The following is a 25,188-nucleotide window of genomic DNA, read 5'->3' as shown; positions in this document are numbered from 1 at the left end:
CCAGATGTTTGATAACTCCCAGATGCCCAAGAAGAAATTAGTAGAAAATATCAGAAGGAATGTATTCATTTGTTTTCAGGATAGTTGTTGCATTAATTAGGCATTAGTAAATGAAGTTGCTGTTGTTTAAGAGACCTTATTGGCTTCCATTAAATTGCAGTGAATGAACAATTACACACAATCGTTCACAAAATAAATGATTCACAGAAGATGAATAAGTTGTAAATTGATAAGACTAGATTCTACAACTTTGGCCACTCAATTGAAATTGATAAAAGTTGATAACAGACCTATATATCCTCATATATTTTCTCAGTGCCAATATGGAGACTGTAATTAGGATCTGGTAATAACTTCCCATCTCCCATTCAATCAATATTTTAGCAAAAAAGGGATTAAGTCTAATGAGAGTACATAAATGAAAAGCAAGCTGTGTGATCGTCTTATTGCCGTTTCTATAGAAACCCATACTTCACTCTGAAATTATACAGAAGGGATTATTGGGAGTGCAAAAAAAAAAATACTGTCATAAATATAATGTACAAACATCTGATGAAAGACCTAATACTAAATTCTGATTCCCATTGTTACTTTTTGCTTTTAAAAATGTTAATACTCTCAATTTATTTGCTTCGTATTTTCTCTCCATCTTTATTTATCTTACCAAATTTTAGGAACAAGATTAAACCTAGTGTATATCTTGGATTTTAGATTAAACCTAATGTAGATCTCATCCATTTGTTTCAGTCAGTACATATTCTGTCTTCAGTAGTTTACAAAAACTGAAAACAAACACATGAAAATCTGCTGTCATAGGTAGAACTGCTACTTTGAATTTTCCATTAATCCAATTCAAACTTGCTTGCTTTTAAATTCATGCAAGAGCACTCAGAGGAAAATCTAGCAACTTCTAGATAGCAGACATACATTTGGTATGCAGGAAGTGAAAAAATAGTCACCAGAGGACTGGAAATGCTTGATATAGAACAGTCACTTTGAATGATTATTCCCTTGAGGTAGCAATTTATCATTTCTTCCTGGCTTAGGATCTTTCAGTGGTACAGCCTATTCCTTCTTTTCAGCCCAGACAATAGAATTCATTTGGATTACGGCAAACTGTTGCATGGGTATACCACCAGTTTCTACAGGCAGTGTGTCAGGTTTATACAGAATCAAAATTTACTCTGAAGATTTTTAAGTGCACAGATTTCACCATTTTAATATAAAATTACTTTACAAATTTCATAGAATTGTTACAACTGTTTGTGGAGCAAATTGAATGTATTTATTACAGTTGCATAGATTTCTCACATTAATACTTTATTATTGGATTTCTTTAGTCGGCCAGGCTTGTTAAATGCAAGTGATCCAAGTTATCCTTGGCTTGCGGATTCTTGGCCTGCTACCAGCCTTCCTGTTAACAACAGTACCAATGGACCAAGTGATCTTGGGAATTTTGGTCGTGGAGGTACATTTTCCAATTTCTTAACATGTAGGATGTATATGGCAGGATACATTGTTTCTTTATCCAACAGATTTGTTAGAAAAAATGTCGATGGAAATATAAACAATGAAAATAAGAAGTACCAGTAATGATATATTGTTACACTATATATTTATACGAAAGCTTTCTATATCATCAAGAGGTTTACAAAATAAAATATTTATTATATTTAGTCAATTTTATAATTGTTCTCCTGACATAAACTCACAATGTCATACAATTAAAACAGCATAATATTGTAAAAATAAAGTATAATAAAACCGTTACAAAATTCATCAATTAAAAGCATACTATCTGGATGTATTTGAAAAACACAAAAAGCTTCTGATGTGTGGATGTGGGGGAAGGGGAGAAATAAAATGGCTCATCAAGGCTTTACAGAAGGCAGACCTTTCAGATCACTGGGGGATGGTTATGATAGAGAAGGTAGGTCTCCTGTGTCCCACAAATGATATTGCTGAAATGACAGAATCTGGAAAATACCTACCCTGTCAGATCTTATTAGATTGTCAAAGATAATCAGAAACAAGTGATTCCCCTGTGCCATGAAGAGCTTTAAAAGTGATAGCCAGCCTCTCTTGAATTCCGTCTAGAAACCCACTGCTACCCAGGGCAGCTTGCAAAGTAATGAATTGTCATTAAGGACAGTCCTGTTTAAAGCACATTGCAGTAATCTCAGCCACAGGGAATCACATGGTATACACATTTTAAAAATAAATAAACTAGAGGTGACCATGAGTAAGGTGGTCCAAGCCGTGGCTCTTTAGGCAGGAGGTATGAATCCATTATAACCCCAAAATCACACAACAGCTCTGTTTGAAGTGGTAGTCCCATTCAGAACCAAACATAGAACATCTGACATCCAAAATTCCTGAAAATCCACAGCCACTCAGTATAGCCATCTAACATCTGTAGTTCTAACCATATAAATCAAAACTCTTTCAATAATCCCATTGATTGACTAAATATATAGCATCAGATACAAGATATCCTGGTTCCAAGCCCATCGGTTCCAGTTAGATTATGACCTTACATATCATAAACAAAAGCATAAACAGAAATCATTAGTTAATTTGAAAGTCAGTGCAATCACTTTCAATGGGTATAAAACTAACAATGATCAGGAGTATCCCAATCAGCAACCTGGCCTTAGCATTCTACTCTAAGCAATTCACTGCAAGAATCTGAATTAAAACAGAGTATAAGTCATTGACTCCACTATTAAAATACTCCTATTTTTAAATTTTTCTTTCTAACATTTCTGCCTTTTTAAAACTAAATCAATTAAGTCCCTGCAGTCTGGAACAAGTGTGAGTAGCTCTTCATATTCTTCTGGGTAACATCTGTTCTGGTCCTTGCAAAGTGCAAACATATTCTTCCTCATTCTTCTCAGGGTTAAACATTCCCAGTTCATTCAGTCACTCTTTATAGTCCCCTGATCATTCTTTTCTTTGAGCCTATACAATTCATCTATTTGTCTGTGAGTGGTTCTCAGAAGTGGAAGGTGTGCTCAAGGTGGGCAGAATAAAGAATTCGCTTTTAAACTGCATTGAGTCTGCAAAGTCTATAATATAAAAATGCTATAAATGAATATTATTTTAATTTGGACACTTGATTTCTGATTCATTATTTCTATATTTGTCTTTTGGCTGCCCTATGAAAATAATAATTCATATTTAATTTGACTATTCAGATTAATAATTAATGGTTGTCCTTCTATTATACTATTTTTCACAAATGCTGTTGTCAAACTACACACAGATCATAGTATATCAGGGTATTTCATTTCTTTTCCTAAGCATATAATTTTCACAAATTGGTCTTAACCTCACTATTAACTTTTTCCATGTGAGAATTTGTTTATTCCATTTATTGAAATAAAATGAGAAATAAAAAGACTTTGTACTGCATTAGGGTAGATATTAATATTGTGATAATTATTCTGGATAAATAATATTTGCCCACTTAATTTTATAGTAATGAAGGTCATTCCCTTGTATTTCACCTAGTGGTTTAAAATAATTTTGATGAATAATCAAATAATTTCATCTTCTAATATTAAATTTAAAGTAATTCTATGTTTAGCATATTTCAAGTTTCAATTCGGTGAAGTTCTTCAAAATGAAAAAGGAAGACATTCCAAAATAATTTATTCTTTTTATTTTGTCTTCTTAAAATTATCCAGATGATTTTAAAAGTAAATACATTAAAATAGTATTGACTAAGACTCTTTCAAAAGAATAACTGAAGATATCTGTGTTCATTCAGTAGTTTGTTCAGTGCTCGCAAGATGGAATGGGGGAGCGGGTTACAAGGAGATTGTTTCTTCTGTGATTTTTATCATATCCCTTGAGCACGACAGTGTCATTGGCACTGACATAAAATGAACAATTGGAAATAAGTGTTCAGGACAGAAATATTCCAAGCTTCATTTTCACAGCTGAAGATATGGAGGAAATATGGCTTTTAAGCAGTGAGATGTGAAGGACAAGTGCAAAGTTTGTCAAAGATGCTGATAGAAAGGCATAGGCTGTACATCATTTTCCCTTCACTGGCTCATGGAAACTGTCTCAGCTGAAAAGCAAATGTGCAGCATGATATATTTATTTTTCATATTAAAACCTTGATAGCTTAGTATTTTTTTCTTTATAATACTATTTTTTTTCCTTCCATTTCTCTGTTTGCATCACAGATGTGCTACCTCCAATGCCAGGGGATAAAACCGCCACAATGCTTTCTGATGGAGCCATTTATAGCAGCATTGACTTCAGTACCAAAACTAGTTACAATAGTTCCAGCCAAATAACACAAGCTACTCCATATGCCACAACACAAATATTGCATTCCAACAGCATCCATGAATTGGCAGTTGATTTACCAGATCCTCAGTGGAAAAGTTCAATTCAGCAGAAAAGTGACTTAATGGGATTTGGTTACTCTCTTCCAGATCAGGGCAAAAGCAACAATGGTGATTCTTGTTCTTAATTTTCTTTTATGAATATGTTCTCTGCATGGGAAGAAAATTATGGTTTGCCCTCTTCTGTTCCCACTTCCTTTAATGTATCTTGCATGTATTCTAAAACTTTACAAATACAACTAATTGGATTATGCTATTTCAGTTTCTTTCATCTTTTGCCAGTTTCGTATATCTGCACTGCATCCTGCTACCCATATGATACACTAGGTTAAATATTTAATACATCTTACTTATAAACTGATGAAGAGCTAACTGCATGTTGTGCATGTGCTATAAACTAATCACAAGAAGGTACTATGACCTTTGCCCTTCAACCCTTAGCTTTGCTTTACATCCCTGACTACCGATTGGCTGAGGGATTGTCTAATAGAATGCCACACAACCAGTCACAAGATTTCAGCACCACCAGCTCTCACAACAGTTCAGAAAGGAGTGACAGCCTCTCAGGTTGGTTTTAATACAATTTACATAAGAAGGAAGTTTTTATTTTTAATTCAATTTTATAAACCTAAAAGACTCAAGATATATGATCAATTACTGGGTATAGCCCTTGTGTAAACATACCTGAACGAGTCATACATAATCATATATAAATTGTTATTTTGCTTTTTTGAAAAATATACTTTATTTGTTTAATTTAAGAAGCTAATTTAGAGAACATAAATTATGTATAAATTTACTTCCTATATATCTGAGCATTAATGGAAATTTTATTTCATAAAATTCTCAACTTTCTGGAGCAGTACTTCCTTTCTATAAATTAATCACTTTACAGCTTTGATTTTCTCTAAGGATATTTATGAGGGGTTTTTTTTTATTGCACAAACTATTATTGGTCACATATTCTCATACAGCATCACAATATCTCTGAGGTCCAGTATATCAATAAATTCAGTAATAGAAATATATTGGAATTGAAAGATAAATATTTAAAATATTTAGAGCTATATCCAAACATAAAGCAAAGGTTGTATGCTGGATATTGTAGTGTAATTATTGTATATGCCATCAAGATGGGTCACAGTACATAAACCACAATATAAAATCCCACTGCAATATAACAAATTATATTATGCATGCCATATTTTTTAAAAAATCAAAATTTAAAAATGTGTGAAGTTATTTTTAGTATTTCTATTGTTTTGTCAGTTTCTATTTTTATTATTGTTTACTTATTTTTCAATATGTATATTTTCTGTAAGCCCTATATTACCTTTACCCATTCATAATTCTTCTGTGTAATTGCCTAATTCTGTTTAATGTTTCATTCTTCTTTGGCATATAGCACATTATGACCAAATATAGTAGGATCATTAGCTATTACTAAATTTGAATTTCCATAAAATGCGATGTAGTCTCATCATGTATATGTGTATTCATTCTCATCTATTTTTTTCCATTCCTTATTGTTCATTTCTCCATGTATAATCTTTTTTTTTCATAATTGGGAGGGAGGCTATGGAAGTGAATAGATTCAAAGTATTACACTTATACATTATTTTTGCATTTTTAGCTGAATGCTGCAAACCTAGTCCAGCAATAAACTGCTTACAGAGTTTTTTTAGACTTTAACACCCACACTTGGCTTTGTGTCTGGAAATAAGCCAAATGAATCATATTTGGGGTTGTGTTCTTAATAACTGAGAAGTCAGCCTGAGAAACAGTATTATAAATACTCTGTGTTTTGAAGCACTTTGTTCTGGTGTTTTATTTTTCCTAACACATATTGCATGAAAATTTAAAACAGACAAAATAAATCTATAAATACAGTTTTGACACAAGAACATTTTAACTTTTATTCAACTTATGATTCATTGTGATTAAGTTATATAGAGTTTGTTAAATGAAAAGAATTAATGCTTAACAATTATACAGGCTCCTTTCACACCACACCACTCTACTATTATTTCTAACTTATGTCAGCTATAACATCTTGCTGTTGATATTAGTAAAATAAAAATAGAGAAAAGTTCTTTTCATGCTTTCACTCTTTTTTTACATGTGCCATCTGGAATCAAAACTCTTTCTGGAAATAGTAATATGTAAATAATTAACTTAGCTTCTTCATATTTTTGTAATGCTTCTTGATTTCAGGTGGGAAAGGAGGAAAGAAAAAGAAAAACAAAAATACTCCCAAGACTCAGAAAAATAATGGGTCTACTTGGGCCAGTGTTCCTCTCCCACCTCCTCCAATACATCCACTTCCAGGAACAGAGTTAGAACACTATGGGGTGGATCCACAAGAACAAGGGTAATGTATTTTCCTTTGAACAATTTTGAATCCAGTATCTGACAGCTACAGCTAAATATTGTCAGGTGGGACAGCCATTTATTGTGAAGTTTGAAGAGAGATTGTAAGCGTAAGACTATACATTTATTACAATAGTGTTTTAATCCATCTGACTCAGTAACCCTTGCTCCATACACTTCCATTACAAATGCACATTTTCATCTCTCTACTGAAAGTTTAAGAGAAGATTCAATTTCAAATGATCTTCCATAGATAAGGATGTTTCTTATAAAACCTTAATTGCTACTGGTAATGTCATGTCATGTTCAGTATGGTTTCTTTATTCTCCAGACTGTATTTCTCAAAGAAATATAGTGCTTAATAATTCACATCAATAGCATGGACCTCACAGATCTAAGAGTGTATCTAAGAGATCTAGTTGAGATCTCCAGGTAATCATATTTAATTTCTAAATCATAGGGTTCCCATACTTTATAATACTTTGTAGAATTATTATTCAACTCTAAGCCCTTTATATATTATAGCTTAGAGATGGAAATTCCAATCACAATGTTTCTTGTATTAATAATAAATGTGGACTAGTGGTTGAGGGGCTGTCCCAGAAACCAGGAAACTGAATTGTAGCCCTGCCTTAAGCATGATAGCTGATTGGGTGACTGGGCTCTCTGTCTCTGCCCATCTCACCTCACAAGGTTCTTTGGGGGCGGGGAAGGAAGAGGAAGGAGTGTTATGTATGTTTGCTGCCTTGAATTACTTATAAAAAGTAATAAAGTCAGAATAAAAAAACTAATAAATTAATTTTAAAAATGACCACCCAATAGAATCTATGCATATGTTCATAATATTAAAAAAAAGCAGTATCACCCATTACCATTTAATTGATGGACTTCTTTTCACTGGCTGTGTTTAAGTGAAAGCTAGACTGTGTCTGTTGCAGATACTTAATTCCTAAACTGAACCAGGGTTAAATTCAAAGGTCTAAATCAGGTATCAAACTCATGTCGTCATGGTGGTGTCACGTGACATATTGGGACTTTTTTTCACCTTCGCTAAACTCGCCGTGGGCATGACCAGCACGTGACACATCTGGCCCACGGGCCGGGAGTTTGAAGCCCTGATCTAAATAGACTCTTTCAAATGTATGAAATGTATGACTCTGAGTTCATTGTGATATTTATTGGAATGATTTAATATGTCCTAGTATACAGTAGACATTCTTTCATTTAATTCTTCAGCACACATTTTCTTTATGAAATGTTTTATGAAACTTAAAACACATGGTTAATAATGGAACCAAGGTCTGGTACAATAAAAAACTAGGAGAAAAAGAACTGGAATTTCCCCAAAATGTTTCCCTTAATTCATTCAGGGACCATTCAAAGCTGAATAAATAATAGTTATGACCAGTCCTCAGCATTTTGTCTGTGCCAGCAACTTGCAATCAAATGATTACAATGTGGGCAGTTGCAACAGATTATACCTGATCAATTGCACTGCCTTAAAGTCATGTGATTGCCATTTGCTATCTTCCCTGCCAGCTTTCCCAGAAAATCAATAAAGCTAGCAGGCAAAGTTACAAGCCACTAGGGTAAGTTTCCCCCATCTATGCACCCTTCCCCAGTCCATCTGCATTTAAACAATGCCAAAGCCTTGAGCCACCACACACATCTTCCTCAAGCCTCAACACATCTCCCTTGTACTATCACATATCCTCCATGAGCTTTGCTGCACTTCCCTCATATCCCCATGTATGCTCATGCACCTTCACACACTCTCCTAGGCCTTGCCACATTTCCCTCACACTCTTGTGCACCTCCATTCATCTTTGTGAATGGATCCTTCCTGAACCTTCCTCAATTCCTGTACATCATCATGCACCCTCTCCAGTTGTCATGCAACCCTGCAACCCTCACCACACCATCTTGGCACCTTGCCCACACTCACACACCCTCCATGAGCCTTGTTGCACCTCTCTTGCAGTTTTGTGGATCTCCTTGCACCCTCTACTGCCTGGCAGCAGTTACATATCTGTCTGCCGCCAAGCTTACAGGCAGCATAAAATTGCAACTTCCTTCCAGCTTCCTCACTGACTTGGTTGTGGGAAGCTAGCAGCAACTTTGCTCACCTATCAACGTGGAATTCAGTTAACAATGGCAACTGTAGGGATTGCTGTCGCTAAGTGATGCAATTGCAGTTTATGATCACATCACTTAGCTACAGAAATTGCAATCTCAATTGCCATTGTAAATCAAGGACTAAATATTTAACATTAATTATCTGTCCAGTTATAAATAATACTAGCAAAACATACATCTGCATTTGTTCCATAGTTTGCACAATGATTTGTTTGCTTGACATTGCTGGTCATGTCAGCCAAAGGAAGGATATTTTAAAGACACTAGCAAGAGCTTTTTATTGTTGATTAGAACACTGTCAGAAATATCAAGTCAGAATAATATTTTTGAAAAGGGAGGAAAGATAAAATCTTAGCTTTACTGAAATAAACAAGTGACATGTTTATTCTACAACCGTATGCTAATACTTCGCTTAGTAAATACCCTTTAGCTTATTTATTTTATGAGGTTTATATTTTACCTTTTTCCTGCAGGAATTCAATGCAGTATACATTTATTGCCCCTGTGTGACACTTCCAGGCTCATAAGAGACTGGTGTTGTAGTCTGAACATTTAGAAAGTCACCCTGTGAATTTCATGGTTGAGCAGAGTTTTAAATCAGAGTGCCCTTAACAACAATGATGGATATCTGCCATGTTTATTACATAATTGTTAAAACTTTTAAGACTCAAATGTGAACCAAAATAATTTATTTTATAGGTACAACAGTGATGATTGGTGCCCACCTTTACCAGTCCAAACATATTTGCATCAGGGAATGGAGGATGAACTTGAAGAAGATGACAGAGTTCCTACACCTCCTGTCCGAGGAGTGGCTTCTTCCCCTGCAATCTCTTTTGGACAACAGTCCACTGCAACATTAACTCCCTCTCCCAGAGAAGAAATGCAACCTATGCTTCAGGCCCATCTTGATGAGCTGACCAGGGCATATCAGTTTGATGTAGCAAAGCAAGCATGGTAAATGTGACCATCATCAAAATTCACGCATATGGTTAAAAAACGGATAGATCAGCAGATAGACATAACTGTATAATAAATAATGAATTTGTTAGATTAATTATCAAATGGATATATGCAGATTACTTCCTCTTGACAGAATCATGACATAAATGGCTTTATCACTCAAACTATCAACTAATGAATATAAATGTCTTGAATTATATGACCATTTGTTTCTTTTTTTAAAAAAATAAGATTATTTGTTTTATTTAAGGTGATTCATAAAATGGATCCCATTGCCTCCTCAATTTCAAAAGCCCATAAAATAGATATATAAAATATATTTCTTATATAAGGACTAGTGAGTTGTGGAAAAAGGGTTACAGATAAGTAAGTAGTAATCAACGATTTAATTTTGCTTTTATGCTTGAGTTGCTAGTTCATATATTCCATTTCGAAGCTACATTATATCAGGTACAAACTATAACTGTACTGTAGGAATGATTAAGGAAAATTTGTGGACCTCTTGAAAATCTGTATGGGTAAATATTATCCTAGATTGAAAGTTTTAAAATACATGCATCCGGGGTATTTTTTTCAGTTAATTGTAGAAAGTGTTGCTGGTTACATCCAGTTCAAAGTTGACCTGAACAATCATGACAAGCTGAGTGTATATAAAACTATAATAGGATACAAGACTGAGAAAAAAGTATTTATAGTATAAGTGGCCTGAATTACAAGATATACCATACAGTTGTCCCAAGTTTTAAAACATTCTATAATGTCAGACTGAAGTTTTTCTAGGATTTTACATTTCAGTTTATAGGTAGTAGTAACTATATTTGAAAGAGTACTAACACATATGCAATTTGTGTTATTAGCTTCAGCCAACAAACTGATCATGAATGCTTGGGTTTCCAAAGTACAAAATAAAGGAATTTGAACATGATTTATTACAAAGAAGTTGTGACCCTACGCATCCTTTCACAAATAGTTTTCTCAACTAGTGATTATGATTTTCAAGTGAATAAAACTTAAATCCTTTCATCTAGTCATTCTGGAACTGTAAATTAGGTAAAAAAAAACAATTGCCATACAGATACTTTTATTTAAATGCTTAATTACAACCTACAGTTTTATCAATTCCTAAATAAAATATACATCATTATATTAATTAGTACAATAATAATTATTTTTATATTAACATAAATGATCATTTTACCTTTTCTGGCGATTCTCCTTTTCTATTTTCTGATTCTCCTTTTCAAGTTTTACTCACTGGTTTTATCTATACAAGACTTCCACAGAAAATTGCTGGAAGGGCATAGTACCCTGCTGAAATGAAACCCAGTGATGGGACATTCTCTCATGCAGTATTCATAAAGAAAATGCTATGTCCAAGATAGAATGGATGAGTGGATTAGAATGGGAGAGAAAATATAATGGAATTGCCTTTCAATTAATATTTTCAGAGAATTGTCTCTATCCTTTGGAAAAAAAAAACTGACTTCTCTTAAAGTACAAGGCTTTTTCATGGAAAAATAATATGGGTCTTTGCACTTTTTGTGTAGCCACTCTGAATCAGTGAGAATGGAGACTATAGAAGGAAATGTTTTTAAAATACATTGCATTTTTTACTTCAAATATAGGGGGTATCATTACTATATGGAGCTTTATACTGTTTCATTTGCTACCAATTTGCCTTTTTCTATGTTCTCCTTATATTAGAAGCACCAAATGCAATCACTTAGGTTTTTTTAAAAATAACCCAGTTCATATGTTCAGAGACCATAGTTCTATGAAGGCTAGAAGTATTTTTAAATGCTTTAAAAAAAAAACAACGGTGAATTTATAGCTTATCCTGCAGGAACAAGCTGACTCCCTTGTTCCTTATCATCTGAAAGCCTATGGAATTTGGAAGAATTGGTGCACCCATAGAGACTATATGAAAAGCAAGGGTTAAGGGGTCAATCAATTAGTTTCTATACTGCTTCTGTGACCTCAGAGAAGCAGTGATAAATGCTAAAATCCTTTCATTTCTTGGCAGACATTTTCTTAAAATAGAAATTCTCTGGGTCTCATGTAATTATGGTCCTGGAAAAAGGAAAGTCAGGAAAACAAGCTTGGACAATTGCAGTGATTCTTTCTTTCCCTCCCTTCCCTTAATTAAATGTGTTCGTGTTTCAGTGTTTCACATAAAGTTGATGGAGAGATACTTAGTAGCAATTTAAGAATCAGTTTAAGCTTAGGAATTACCAGCTTTTAAAAAACCTTGCTTAAATACAAACAAATAATAAACATGAGAGTGGTCACTGAAATTAAAGATACATAGAGCTCACTGTAATGGGTTGAGAACTTTCTAGCATTCCCTAAGAATTTTTTTTAATGGAATACTGTTATCCAGTCTTCCTGTAGAGTTTTAAAAGCTGAAATACCGTACCTTTTCCTGTAGTATCAAATTGACATGTTATGGAATTAAAATAAAATGTTCCAAGGTGCACTGGTATGTTTTATCACAGTACAGTAACCTTTGCAACTGTTTGAAATCTTACATTGTGTGCTGGCAAGTTGCCTCCAAACGCAGCTGCCCTGCTGTCTACCCATCATTTGTCTCAAGCACTAATCTTACAGTATATATACAGATTTTTCTCACATGCTTTAAAATGGAGGGAGTAATTAAACCTCATTATCCATCTGCAATTAATTCCCTGAAATTGATTCTTCAAGTAGTTATCTTAAATTCATGTAATCCATTCTCATTCCTTCTCAGAAGAATTTCCTGTTATTTCCCAAGTGAACAGAAATAGAAATATCTCCATAGGTGTACATGGTGAGGAGGTGAAGAAGGATTGAAGATGGAGGAGCGAGACTTCTGATATTTATTATGAGATGAGATGAGATATTGTTGTTATGTTATGTTGTTATGTTACTTTACATTATGTTATGTTACATTGGGGCTGGATAGTGTAGTTAAGAGCTGAGGTGGCGCAGAGTTAGAGTGCAGTACTGCAGGCTACTTCAGCTGACTGCTAGCTGCAGTTCGGCAGTTCAGATCTCACCAGCTCAAGGCTGACTCAGTCTTCCATCCTTCCGAGGTGGGTAAAATGAGATTGTTGGGGCAATATGCTGACTCTGTAAACTGCTTAGAGAGGGCTGTAAAAGCTCTATGAAGCAGTATATAAGTTTAAGTGCTATTGCTATTGTTAGAGTGTCACTTTTGACAGGGAGACCAAGGTTCAAATCCTGGCTGGTACCTATCTTACCAGTAGAGTCCTTGAGCAACAACATGCTAATGTTTCATCTGCCTATCTCAAATATGAGAGTGACACAAACAAGGAGTATTGTGACAGCTCATACATTGCCCCAATTAACAAGGTTTGCATAAGATTTTGGGGTACCACAGCATTGATGATAAGTGCACTACTGGAACAACCCATGCATAGACAAGACAAAATAATCTGGAATTGCTACAATAGATTTAATGAGAGGGGATATATGAAATGTGTGAGTGAATTATGGATGGACAGAAGACCTGCATTCCCATTAACTGAGAAACAATGCTTCAGAACAATGAAGAAAAAGCTGGTGCCACAATTAGAGATAGATCAACTACACATTATTCTGAACTCAACAATACCTGAAAGAAAACTGGGGTGCAGCCAACAACTGAAAATAGAATGTTACTGCAACCTGCTCCTTTACAGAGCATAGCAGCTGGCATGAGGCAAAAGATCATGCATAAAGTAGTTACAGTGAACCTTCAAAAACCTGTTTATCAATGGTCAATTGGGAAGTACCATCAGATAGTATGATAGAAGATGTTAATAAAACCTGTAGGAGATGACCAGGCTGAGCCCAAGGGAGAGGTCAAGCACTTCATCAGTCTTGAGATCCTTTGCACCCACAAGAGATCTAAGTGCAGTCCATCTTGAATTGATTTTTCGCTACATTCAATTTGCTATGACTGTTACTAGTTCAGATTATTGTAGAGAGCATGCAATAAACTTGTATTTATTTGAACTGCCTTACTTCATGATTACTTACACTTAACAAAGCCCGCATGAAAATCTCTACAACCACCATACCTCAAACAAATGTACTGGTATATGCTACAGTTGCTGTAATTCTAGGCTACACAGTCAAGAAGACTAGCAGTACATACTCTCTCTGGAAAATGAGGTTAGAAACTAAGATTAAGGTGAAGAATAAAGGAGAATATTTGTAACTCAGGGTTGAAATGAGGGGTCCTTGGTGGTCTCTTAACTTGGTTGTTTTCTGCAACCAGCTTTTCTTGCAGATGTTTCAATACTCAAAGTAGGCAACATCATCAGTGTGAGTAAGGAGTGGAGTTTGCTCTCAGTTTATATTCTAGTGGCTTACCCTGTCAGTGTTGGTGGGGGTGGTCTTAAAAAGTTCTTTGGTTGAGTTGTTTACTACTAGCTTGTTTGGCAGCTCCTTGATTGGGTATTGTTTACTTCTTGATTGTTGTCTGTTATTAATCTTGGAGTTAATCTATGCTCATAAGGGTGTTGATTGCTGGTAGAAAGGTATTTTGGGTTTTTTTGTTCCCTTTTTGGCTTGTAGATGGTCTCTTTTGTATGTAGATATTGTTTATATCTATGTGCCTATTGAGAACCAATTTGTCAGAGTACCAAGTCTCCAGAAATTCCCTAGTGCTTTTGGACTTGGCTTGGTCTAGGATGGTCATAGTTTCCTAGTTGAACCTGTGGTTAAATCTATCCATATGTTGTGAAATTAAAGGGTTTTCATCATGTTTTCTGACTGCTACATGGTGTTCATGGATGTCTTCTGACAATCTTCTTGCCTTAGCTATCTTTTGAGCTCTAATAGTAATGAGGAAAATCCTTATATATGTATCTTGACTTTTATACCCCCACAAGTGCATCAAACATATATTCAAGAGATTTACTATTTACTTTCTTTAACAATGATTTATCCAGAGCATTGAATAAAACCTCAAATTAGGATACATTGTATTACAATGATGATAATTGGCTGTAAAATTAGGAAATAGAAATGAAAAAAAAAGTTTTAGAGCGCCTACAAATCCTTCAAAAGTGTCATTTTTCTCCTTAAATATGCTCATTCTGCATTACCATTAAAACATATTTCCAACTGATTGCAGTCAGCATTAAGAAAGATGCATAAATTACACAAATGGCCATAAACGACAATTTAAAGGATTTAAGTTTGGCTAGATAATGGTCTCAGCTTTTTAAATAAATTGGTAAGTACAGTGCTTAATATATGTATTTTCCTTTTTGTTCTAGGCACAATCAAATCAATATTCAGCCACCCCAGACCCCAGCTCCCCCATTAGGATATGTCTCTGGAACATTAATATCAGATTTTGAAGCAGACATTCCAGAGGATGAAGATGAGGATGATATTGAAGAAGAGGCTGTAGAAATCACAAGGCCATTACGAGACCTAGAGCATACTTCAGGCTGCAGCATGGACAATCTTGACAGTTCTATGACAGGTAGGAAAAGAACACTGATAAACCCTATTTGTGAATGCAGAAAAAATGTTATAAATAACAAACCGTGAGTTACAAAATCAAAAACAAAAATAATCCAAGGTAACTCAATCTGAATTGATAATAAAATTACTATGGTAGAAATGGGCAACATTTTTTTGCCTTTGGAAGCCCAAGCATGCATAGTCCTTTGGAAGCCCAAGCATGTGATTAAAGTTATTTTGATGTATTTAGTTATTTAATGTTTGCAACCACACTGCTTTCCAAACTATTTAAGTACGAAGATTTCAAAACTAAATGCACTTTAAATCCAATCCAACGCCTTTATTTGAAAGTGTGATTTCTTAGTGTACCTGTATGCTAAGTGCTTTGCCTCAATTTTCTTAGAATTTCTGACATAATTTTTAAACAAAAATTCTCCATATTTCTCCATATACCTCAAGTTAGCAATAGACCATATACCAAAACATCAGGTTTTTTTAATGACTGCTTTTAATTCTATCACCATCTTGTGTGTGTACAGTAATTGATCTTCATATTTATAATGTTGTTAAGTTTTAGATTTTAGTACAAAGAACATTAATATATGCTAACCCTAATCCTAAATCGTAGGGCAACAATATTGTTGGTGCCTACTTAGCCCAACATGTTGAACAACATTTTTAAATTAAAATATCCATATGAGTGGTAAATGCATATTAAGGTACTTCTTTCCAGAACTCTTTTATGAAACCAAGGGAATCAAATATCTGTGGGTCTGTCAGTTATTATAGATGAAAACATCATGAACTTCATAAACATGAGATTTTTCATTTGTAAAGAAAAATAAATTGAAACCATTTAACCTAATCTTTTTGGAATTTCAGTCTTCTCCATCTGTATCACCTTTTATTTTTTCTTATTGCTGAAAGTCACAAAAAGTTCTCAGATTTATTCAAGCTGTTCTCATGCACTTAGAACATTAAGTAGTTGTTCAAATGTTGCAGAGCAGTAAAATAATAAGATAAAATGGCATTTTCCTGTGCCTCCATTACAGTTTTAAGCACTAAAATTAATTTATGATCAGTCATCAATTCATTTACTTGCTATTTAATGCTAAATCCACCCTTGGAGATGAATCTGTATTCCTACATCCATTAGACTTGAATATAATTCAGTTTTATAATATGATCTGTTAATTACTGCTTCATTTTTTTTAATGAGATAAAAAAATTATCATTTAGGTTCCTTGTTTTGGAGCACACTTATGAGCAACGAGCATCTTATTTCTACCAATTACATAGAACTTTATAGAAAACAAATGTACAAAAATAAGAATTAAAATATGTATTATTTATCTAATCATTTCCATATTATGATTCTAATAATTTAATGGAAGTAATTATGATATCACAGTTACTTAGCAGGGATACAAAAACAATGGAGCTATCACTAACACAAATATTGCATTACTGAGTTCACTGGATAATTTTTTTATTTATCTAAGTGATTTATATGGCCACCAGTGGTGGGTTCCTCCCGGTTCGTCCCGGTTCCACTGAGCCGGTAGCGGTGACAATATGACATCACCGAACCGGTTCTGCTCACCCCCCGCTCCCCCCATCCACCCCCGCATTATTCTTACCTTTTATTTGGCCCCACCCCCAATCTATTGCTGCCTCCTGAGTCCCAGCTGATGGCTAGAGGGAAAAAAACTCTTTAAACTCTTGCCGCAGGGCTTCAAAGGGTCGCCCTACAGCTGATCAATGTTAAAAGAAAACAAATGAGTAGACCGGTGCCTGCAAAAATACATGAGTAGATCAGTGCCTGCAAAAATCCATGGGTAGACCAGTGTCTGCAAAAATACATGAGTAGATCAATGCCTGCAAAAATACATGGGTTAAAGCAGTTAAAAGCCAGGTAGACCAGTACCTCTGCTAAATCCTAAATAATTGTCACATGACCATCAATCCACACCCACAAAATAAGCCTCACCCACAGAACCGGTAGTAAAAAAATTTAGAACCCACCCTTGATGGCCACCCAACCTGCAAATGACAACTTTGGATGGCTAACCTAGGATTAAAAACACAGAACAAAAGAGCCAACAAAGAGAAAAACAGGAAAGTACCACGTAGCCCAGGTCAAGTCATGATGGCCATAAAACAAACAAACAGGTTTTCAAAGCCTTATAAAAAGTGAAGCAAGATCACAGTCATCCATACCTTGGAATGTAAGCTATTCTAAATGATAGTATACAGAACTGGGAAGATGATTTTGACACAAATATTCAGAAAACATTACCTAGGCAAAAGAGGATGAAAGTATTTTTAAGTCCATAACAACAAAATAACATTCAGAAGTGGCTCAGGAAGATGCAGTGAATTATAAGGAGGAGGGAGGTACAGCACAAGCAATGAACATAAAAAAGCAAAAAAAACCCCACACATTAAAAAAGGATATAAAATATCAACCAAACTTAAAATTGAAAGAACCAAAAGGGGATCCCACTCAATTGGACTTGTATGGAGAACTGGGGAGGAATGGAAGCGATCTTAAGAGTTTTTGTAAACAAAGTTGGTCTCTATCATATATCAGGAAAGAATATTTCAGACCACAGGGATAGGCACTAAATATATACGATTCTGAAGTCCCATGAGATTGCAAAATTTAAAAGGGGGAACCTGGACTGTATTTAATATAGCAAGTTCTCATTTACTGACTTACTGTTCAGCAATCATTTGAAGTTATGAGGGTGCTAAAAAAAAAATCATTGAAATCATTTACTGATCACCATTACAGTCATCATGCTTTGTCCTGTGCATGACCTGTTGTTTTGCCCCAGAGCCTTGCAGTGCAGAATGATTGGAGAGGAAGGGATTACAAAGCACACAATGAGGAATACACCAGGCTATTTGCATAGCATGGTCATGGCTGCTGGCAAAACACATTGCTTTCAGTGTTTATTCCCCATTGTGTGCCTGCCTATAATCTATCAATATTGCTACAGAGATATAGTGCATAATGAATAATAATCAGTTTTCCTGCTTTGGGGTCCAAACTGTCCAGATCAGCTTATGTTCAGTTAATAATTCCAGCAATATATCATATTATGGGTATGATCCAGCTATTGATGGTTTTGATGGTGTTTCAATCATTCATTTTTGTCTTTAGCAGTTTTCTGACATCTTGGATGTATTCTGTACTAATCACATTTTTAACTTGTCCGTGCTTTGATGTTACACAACTGTAAAATGACTAGAAGCTTGTAGACTTCGTCTGATGGCTCCCTTATGGTTGGACAATTCAGCATTTCAATTCCATTACTGTTCTTGATTTAATTCCAATTAATTGCTACTATAGCATATTTTTCTATTTTCCATTGCTATATCTGTGCTAAAAATTCTTATGGTATTTGTCAATGACTGGATTTCAATTTCTGATTTTCTATAAAGCTTCAGATCATCCATATAAAGGAAATGTGAAATTTTATTAGCATTTTTCTTTGATAACCAAGATTTTTTTCTTCAAAATCATTGAAAATGGGATCATTGCAATGATAAATAAGAAATGATAATGAGTCACCCTGAAAAAGGCCTATTATTTCTATTTCTATTTCTATTTCTATTTCTATTATTTCCTTTCTGTTCTACTGGAATGATGTTGTTTTCTTCCAAATAAGCTTGCTTGTTCTCTTCTATTATACCTTTGAATAATTTGAGCATTGTAGGTAAGCATGCTTATTGGCATTACTAATACTTATGGTTCATCATCCAGTTAGCCAGATGCAGCGCAAAAGTTTGAAAGTTTCTCAGAAAATAAAATGCTGCCCTTATTACCTTTCTGGTAATTCCTCCTATAAAACAACATCTTAAATGAAAATATTTTAAGAATGTTTTTATTTTTTATTTTAGGCAAACCACATTCCGCTTCTCAGAAACTTCGCCCAACCAGCCCATTTTCTACTGACAGCAATACTAGCATAATCCAGAATCAGAGTCAAAGGCCTAGGCCTAACCCTACCAAAAAACAGCCATCCTTGCCTCATCGTAGAGAAGGCATGGCAGATGGTAAGTTCCCTGGTTTCACATGGCATGTGAAAAATAAATCCATTGTTTTTGTTATAAATGTTTATTAAAATACAATTAGTCATCTAATTGTATGTTTGCATCTTTGTTAAATATCAGAAAGTAACGTTATGACTGGGCTTGGTATGTAAAAATTGTTCTACTGCAAACTTCAGAACAATATTCAGGCTTTAGGTAGAACTGTTATTTTATTCATATATATTGTGCATTTAAAACTTAAGGACATTGCAAAGCTAAGTTTTAAGTCAACTGTTTCTTTTATATTGTGTTCTTTCTGTCACACAAATACAGTAAGTATGTTCTCTGTGTTTCAGATCTGCCCATATAAAGCTTACTTGGTCATGAAAGCTCAATATCCTCTTTAATTCTATACATTTAGAGATTATATCATGTTCTCAGGTTTTTGCAAGGCACTTGCTTTTTTAAAACCATATACTATAATTATGTATGTATATGAAAGAGACTTTGGCCACTTATCATATGGTATTTTACATTATGGCTTGCATGTATTTTTCAAAAATCTAAGAGGTATTTGATGCATAATTACCAGCAATGTAGACTTATAAACCTTGGGTGCAGCTATAACTTGCAGAGCCTCACATACACAGACACACTTCTCTGCATCTCAACAAATTAGCCTAATCCTTTAAATATTAAATTATGGCTAAACTTAATATGATTGCTTTTATATCCATTTTTCATTATCCTATCATTCGTATCTGTAGGGAAAAAAAGTTTCAATAGTTTTTATTTGTCTTGACCCATGTAATGGTAGAGGATATATCTTTGAGCAAATAAGTATAATTCTGGCTTTGTCCAACATTACATCAGAAAATAACTGGTTGCTGAAAGTCGAGTTTCTTTATAGACTAACCAGCATTTCTAACACATGCTCATTGTCATTTTTGTCATTATATATGTTAATTACCTTGCATAATATCACTTAAGATGTTTTAACAGATTGTGTGTGATTAGTGCATACTTTTCTTAATAATACTGTAAACTATTTTTAGCAGACAGGATATGTAGTGGAAATATTCTTCATGAGAAAAGGGCTGTTTCAAGGGCTAAAAGCCATGGTGGTGCAGTGGTTAGAATGCAGTACTGCAGGCTACTTCTGCTGACTGACTGCTGCCAATTGTTGGGCAGTTCAATTCAGGGTTGACTCAGCCTTCCATCTTTCCGAGGTCAGTAAAATGAGGACCCAGATTGTTGTTGGGGGCAATATGCTGACTCTGTATACTGCTTAGAGAGGGCTGTAAAGCACTGTGAAACGGTATATAAATCTAATCCTATTGCTATAGCTAAAGGCTGAAATCTAAATTTAAAAGAACATTAACTTAAAGAAGTTCATGAAGTGAGAATTCTAACTGTCCCACTTTCCTCCCACAGCTTCTTTTATTGCTTGGTTGATGTGTTGAATAGAATAAAGAGAGACAGAAGGGAGGCAGAAAAGGAAGAATTATTTTTTCAATGAATGTCCAGATAGTTACGCTGACCACAGAGATTGCCTTAACATTACTAGAAAAGTTCCATCTTACAGGTTTATTTGTTTTTGTTTTTTTAAAAAAGGCTCCCTTGGGATATTGGGTCTTTCTGAGTGTGTAGATAGCTTGGCAACAATTACAGAGATGGTCCTCCATCTGTAATCTCCAAGAACCTAGTTTCTTCTGGGTTTTTTTTTTTTCTTTTTGCGGGAGAGGGATTGTCCTTCTAGCCTGTAGTCCTGAGATTTCTTGGAGGTCAGAAGCAAACATCCAAATATGAGTCTGCTTTAGTTTTATGAAAATCAGCTAACACTAATTAGGTGCTTTTATAGGTTTTGCAAATGTGTAATAAGAAATATAGATTAACTCGGCCAACTAAAATTGTTTTTCAGATAAAATATATCACCTGACTAAAAGCAGTAAAATATACAAAGCTTAATAATTTTAATAGACAATATTAATAAAGCCCTTCATTTTTTTTGTTATATAGCTTAAAATGTTTCAGTGAATTTTATAAAACTATTGACATTTTTTAGATCTTCCACCACCACCAGACCCACCTCCTGGTCAGGGAATAAGGCAACAGATAGGTACTGGCCAACGTGGGGGTTCAACAGAAAGAAAAGGAAGCTCTTTAGAGCGACAGCACACAACCAACATAGATGAAACAAAGAGTTCTTTGGATCGTCAAGCTAGAACATCACTAGAGTGGCAACGGCAAACCCAGGATTGGATAACCTCCACAGAACTTCAAGGCCAGCAAAAGCAAGCCTTTGGATCAGGTGTGTAATTGTACATCTCAGAGCAGCTTAGGCGATTCCCTAAACCTGTTATAATGTACTATTAATTTGCTTACAAATGGTGAAGGTCAAGGCTTACATAGCAACAAAGGATATCAATTAGCATTTGACATCCATTGTTATTTGTTCTTGCAATGGTGAAGTTTGAATGCACCTAACTGCAAACACTCTGATCGCATGCTTTCTTTTAGGAATTAATAATGCTTCTTATTCTATACACCTGAAGCATTTATTTATTATTTGAACAATTATCTTTAAAGCATATATTCGTTGTGTTTTTTAAGACACAGATCTATAATTTTTGCATCCTTGGTGCACTAAAAATCCTTATGTTCATTAACAAACATGATTCATATATAATTCATATAATTCAGAACATATTTCAATTATGAACTATGAACTAAATATTTAAATATTGCTTTACCACCATTTTGTTTGTTTTATACTGGAATCAATAGAATTTACATGTATTAATCTTGGTGGAATTTTACTTCTAGGTAATATATTTTTCCCAATAATTTTATTAAGGATTATATTAAATCTATAAATCTAATATAAGAACCTAACATAAAAATGTATTACAAAAGAAACAGAAATATTTAAGTTTAGAAAAAGAATCAACTGCCAAGAAAGAAGTAGTAAGAAAAATAAATTTCCACCTTCATCCCTAGCAAATATATTCATCATTAACAATGATGAATATACATTATCGTTGTTTCTTAAAATACAACCAAATGCATCTTCATCCCACAACTCATCCTATTTTCTATAAATTCATCTCTAAATCGTCAACATTCCTTATTAATCAGCAAGGGTCCAATAAAAAATTGAAAGAAAACCTAAGAACATAATTATATAGTACTCCTTTCCATTTAATCAAAATACCCTTTATCTTCCCCTTAGTAATCAAACTGTAATCCAAATTAACAAACATTACAAAAATTAAGAAATGTATCAAAAATGCATAACAGTCGCTCAAGATAACCATTAAGCATCACCAGAGGTTTCCTTGTTCCAGCCATGCTCAAGTCCTGGAGAAGTTCTAACGCCCATTTTTTCTGCTATTTTTATTTCTCACAAATGAAGGCAAATATGCATGTCCTAGGATAATGTTGCCAGGATCCAATCTGGGTTGGTCACCAAGACCAGAGATTTTGTCTTCTGAGCTTTTGGACTAGTGCTGGAGCCCATCCCCAAGGAACCTCTTTCTAGCAGTTTTTATTTTTATTTCTTGACTTGGAAATTTTGTCATCTTTATCCAAGTCCATCTAACTTCCATGTAATAATTCCAATACATCTCTTATATTCCAATTTTAAAAGATAATCCACATGCTATAGAATGGAATGAAATGGAGGTGGAAGGGACCTTGGAGGTCTTCTAGTCCAGTCCCCTGCTCAAGCAGGAGAACCTATATTATTTCAGATAAGTGACTGTCTAGTCTCTTCTTAAAAACCTTCAGTGATGGTTTTTCAGCCAACGATTTCAGAAGGCAAGCTGTTCTTCTAGTTAAATGTCCTCACTGTTAGGAAGTTTCTCCTTAATTCCAGGTTGCTTCTCTCTTTTGTTAGTTTCCAACTATTGTTTCTTGCCCTCTGGCGTTTTGTAGTCTAATTTGAACCCCCTTTTTTTTGATACATTATTTGTATGTCCTTAATTTTTAAATGATCATTCTGTTCCATTGGTAAATCCAGTATATCCATCTATTTCTTACTATTTTTAACTACACCTTAAATTCCATTTTGGTTATCTTTAGGGGTTTCTCTTTAATATCTGCTTTTTATTCCAGTGTAGAATCAAAAGGTCATGCATTTCTTGAACCCAAGAATCAAATATTTATTTTAAACTCTATAACACCTCCCCCCCCCAAACACACACATACAAAATAAATATCTTACAAAGCTGAAAACACATGATTTTCCTTCTTTTTAAACAGATTAAAGAGAGATTCACAAAGTGACTGGTAAATTTGCTGTTCCAAAGATTTTTAAATCTTAAAAGAACAATAAAATAATATAAAAGTCTAAAGTGATTAAAAATATGGCATTGGTCAAACCTTAAGTCCAGGAAAGACTGCATTTATGGCTCAGAGCACAATGGAATCCATGAGTCCCAGCTGATTGCAATCGGCTGCAAAAACATCAGTTCCTGACATTTGCTCATAAAAACAGGTCTCCAAAGTACGAATGGTTAATCAAACATGTTCCAAAGAGAATTTCAGCTTTTCCAGAAGCTTTTTAGGTTGTAATGTTTCCTGCACTCTGCAAAGGAGAGAAAAATGTTGGGCATTGGTTCACTGTTCGTCACCAGAAGCCTGGAATTTTATTCTTAAATTGTAACGGATTCTGTAGACCTATGCTAAGAAACATTGAATGTGATCTTGTAACCGAGCTCAATATTAAAGCATAAGAAATGTTTATTGATAACATTTTAATTTTTGTATATAAGTCAATCAAATAATTTCCCAAGTACTAAATTTCTTTGGAAACAATACCAAGTAAGTAATTAAATATGCTGATTGTACAGTTCTTTATCTTCATTGAAAATTTATCATAATTCTAGTGGTGAAGAAAAGCATTTTTGTACACTGAGCAACAATAGTTACTCAGTAATCAATTATTATCTGGGTCTGCAAATTGTGTATTTTTTTCTATTTATTTAAGGCACCATGTTTTGTTTTCATTATGAGCAGTTTAATTTTAGAATGAATATATGTGCTCCTTTGAGCAAAATGTAACTCCTAATTGTTGCCTGAACTAATCCTTGAAATCTCCTTGCAAGATTTGTTTCAAAAAAGGGTTGCAATCTTCTGGAGGGCAAATAGTCCAAGGTCACCCAGCTGGCTTTGAACCTAAACAAGTCTAGAACTCATGGTCCCCATATTTCTAGGCTGGTGCCTAACTAATACACTAAACAAAGGGATGTTTGAGCAAAAGGGATGCATATATTTCTCTTTCCACAGGTTTAGTTATTTTAAAGTATCAGGTAAGTCTATTAAAGTCATCTGTACATTTAGCTATTTTGAGTGAAATATATATACATTTCTTTTTTTTCTTTTTTTTTAGTTTTAAAAAACAAACTTTATTAGATTTAAAAAGATAAAATTATATAAAACATTCACAACCTTAAAATACAATCAACGATACTAATCACAACAAACAAACAAGTATATGTGGTATATAAAGTACAAATGTACACAATGACTTATTTCCTTTTTTATCTTGATGACGGTGTATAATTATTACTTTTAATTTCTTACTAAATTTTAACTTTACCTTCTTTTCCATTGGTTTATCCACTCATACCAACTATCCCATACCTTAAAATACTGTGAGTCTTCCTTATCTTTCAATTTCAACGTTAGTCTATCCATTTCTGCACATGTATAAATTTTTTGAATTATTTGATGCCCCATTGGCAATTGATCTGTTTTCCAGACTTGTGCTAGGGCTAACCTAGCCGCCGTAATTATATGTAATATTAGGTACTTTTTTTCTTTTCTAATGTTTTGTTTAAGCATTCCTAACAAA

At 34.2% G+C, this 25,188-nt stretch overlaps 1 protein-coding gene across 18 annotated transcripts in view; it reads left to right on the top strand.

Annotated features, from left to right (window-relative positions):
• The window catches only part of ROBO2 (roundabout guidance receptor 2), a 727,272-nt gene that overhangs the window by 685,228 nt on the left and 16,856 nt on the right, over positions 1-25,188 (top strand). For 12 of the 18 annotated variants that reach the window (XM_087895020.1, XM_034421511.3, XM_060686344.2 and 9 more), the window contains 8 exons: positions 1,341-1,468; positions 4,197-4,472; positions 4,803-4,928; positions 6,576-6,732; positions 9,567-9,824; positions 15,098-15,309; positions 19,200-19,355; positions 21,397-21,642. In XM_087895020.1, coding sequence (XP_087751146.1) covers positions 1,341-1,468; positions 4,197-4,472; positions 4,803-4,928; positions 6,576-6,732; positions 9,567-9,824; positions 15,098-15,309; positions 19,200-19,355; positions 21,397-21,642 — 1,559 coding nt within the window. The remainder of the gene's footprint in view (positions 1-1,340; positions 1,469-4,196; positions 4,473-4,802; positions 4,929-6,575; positions 6,733-9,566; positions 9,825-15,097; positions 15,310-19,199; positions 19,356-21,396; positions 21,643-25,188) is intronic. The other 6 variants (XM_087895026.1, XM_087895028.1, XM_087895027.1 and 3 more) reach the window with 1 other exon arrangement.

Source organism: Pantherophis guttatus, chromosome 5, assembly GCF_059756535.1.
Source record: "Pantherophis guttatus breed Tessera chromosome 5, ASM5975653v1, whole genome shotgun sequence".
Taxonomy (NCBI): Eukaryota; Metazoa; Chordata; class Lepidosauria; order Squamata; family Colubridae; genus Pantherophis; species Pantherophis guttatus.
Note: the sequence above shows the minus strand (reverse complement) of the source record. Positions and strands in the feature narration are given on the sequence as shown.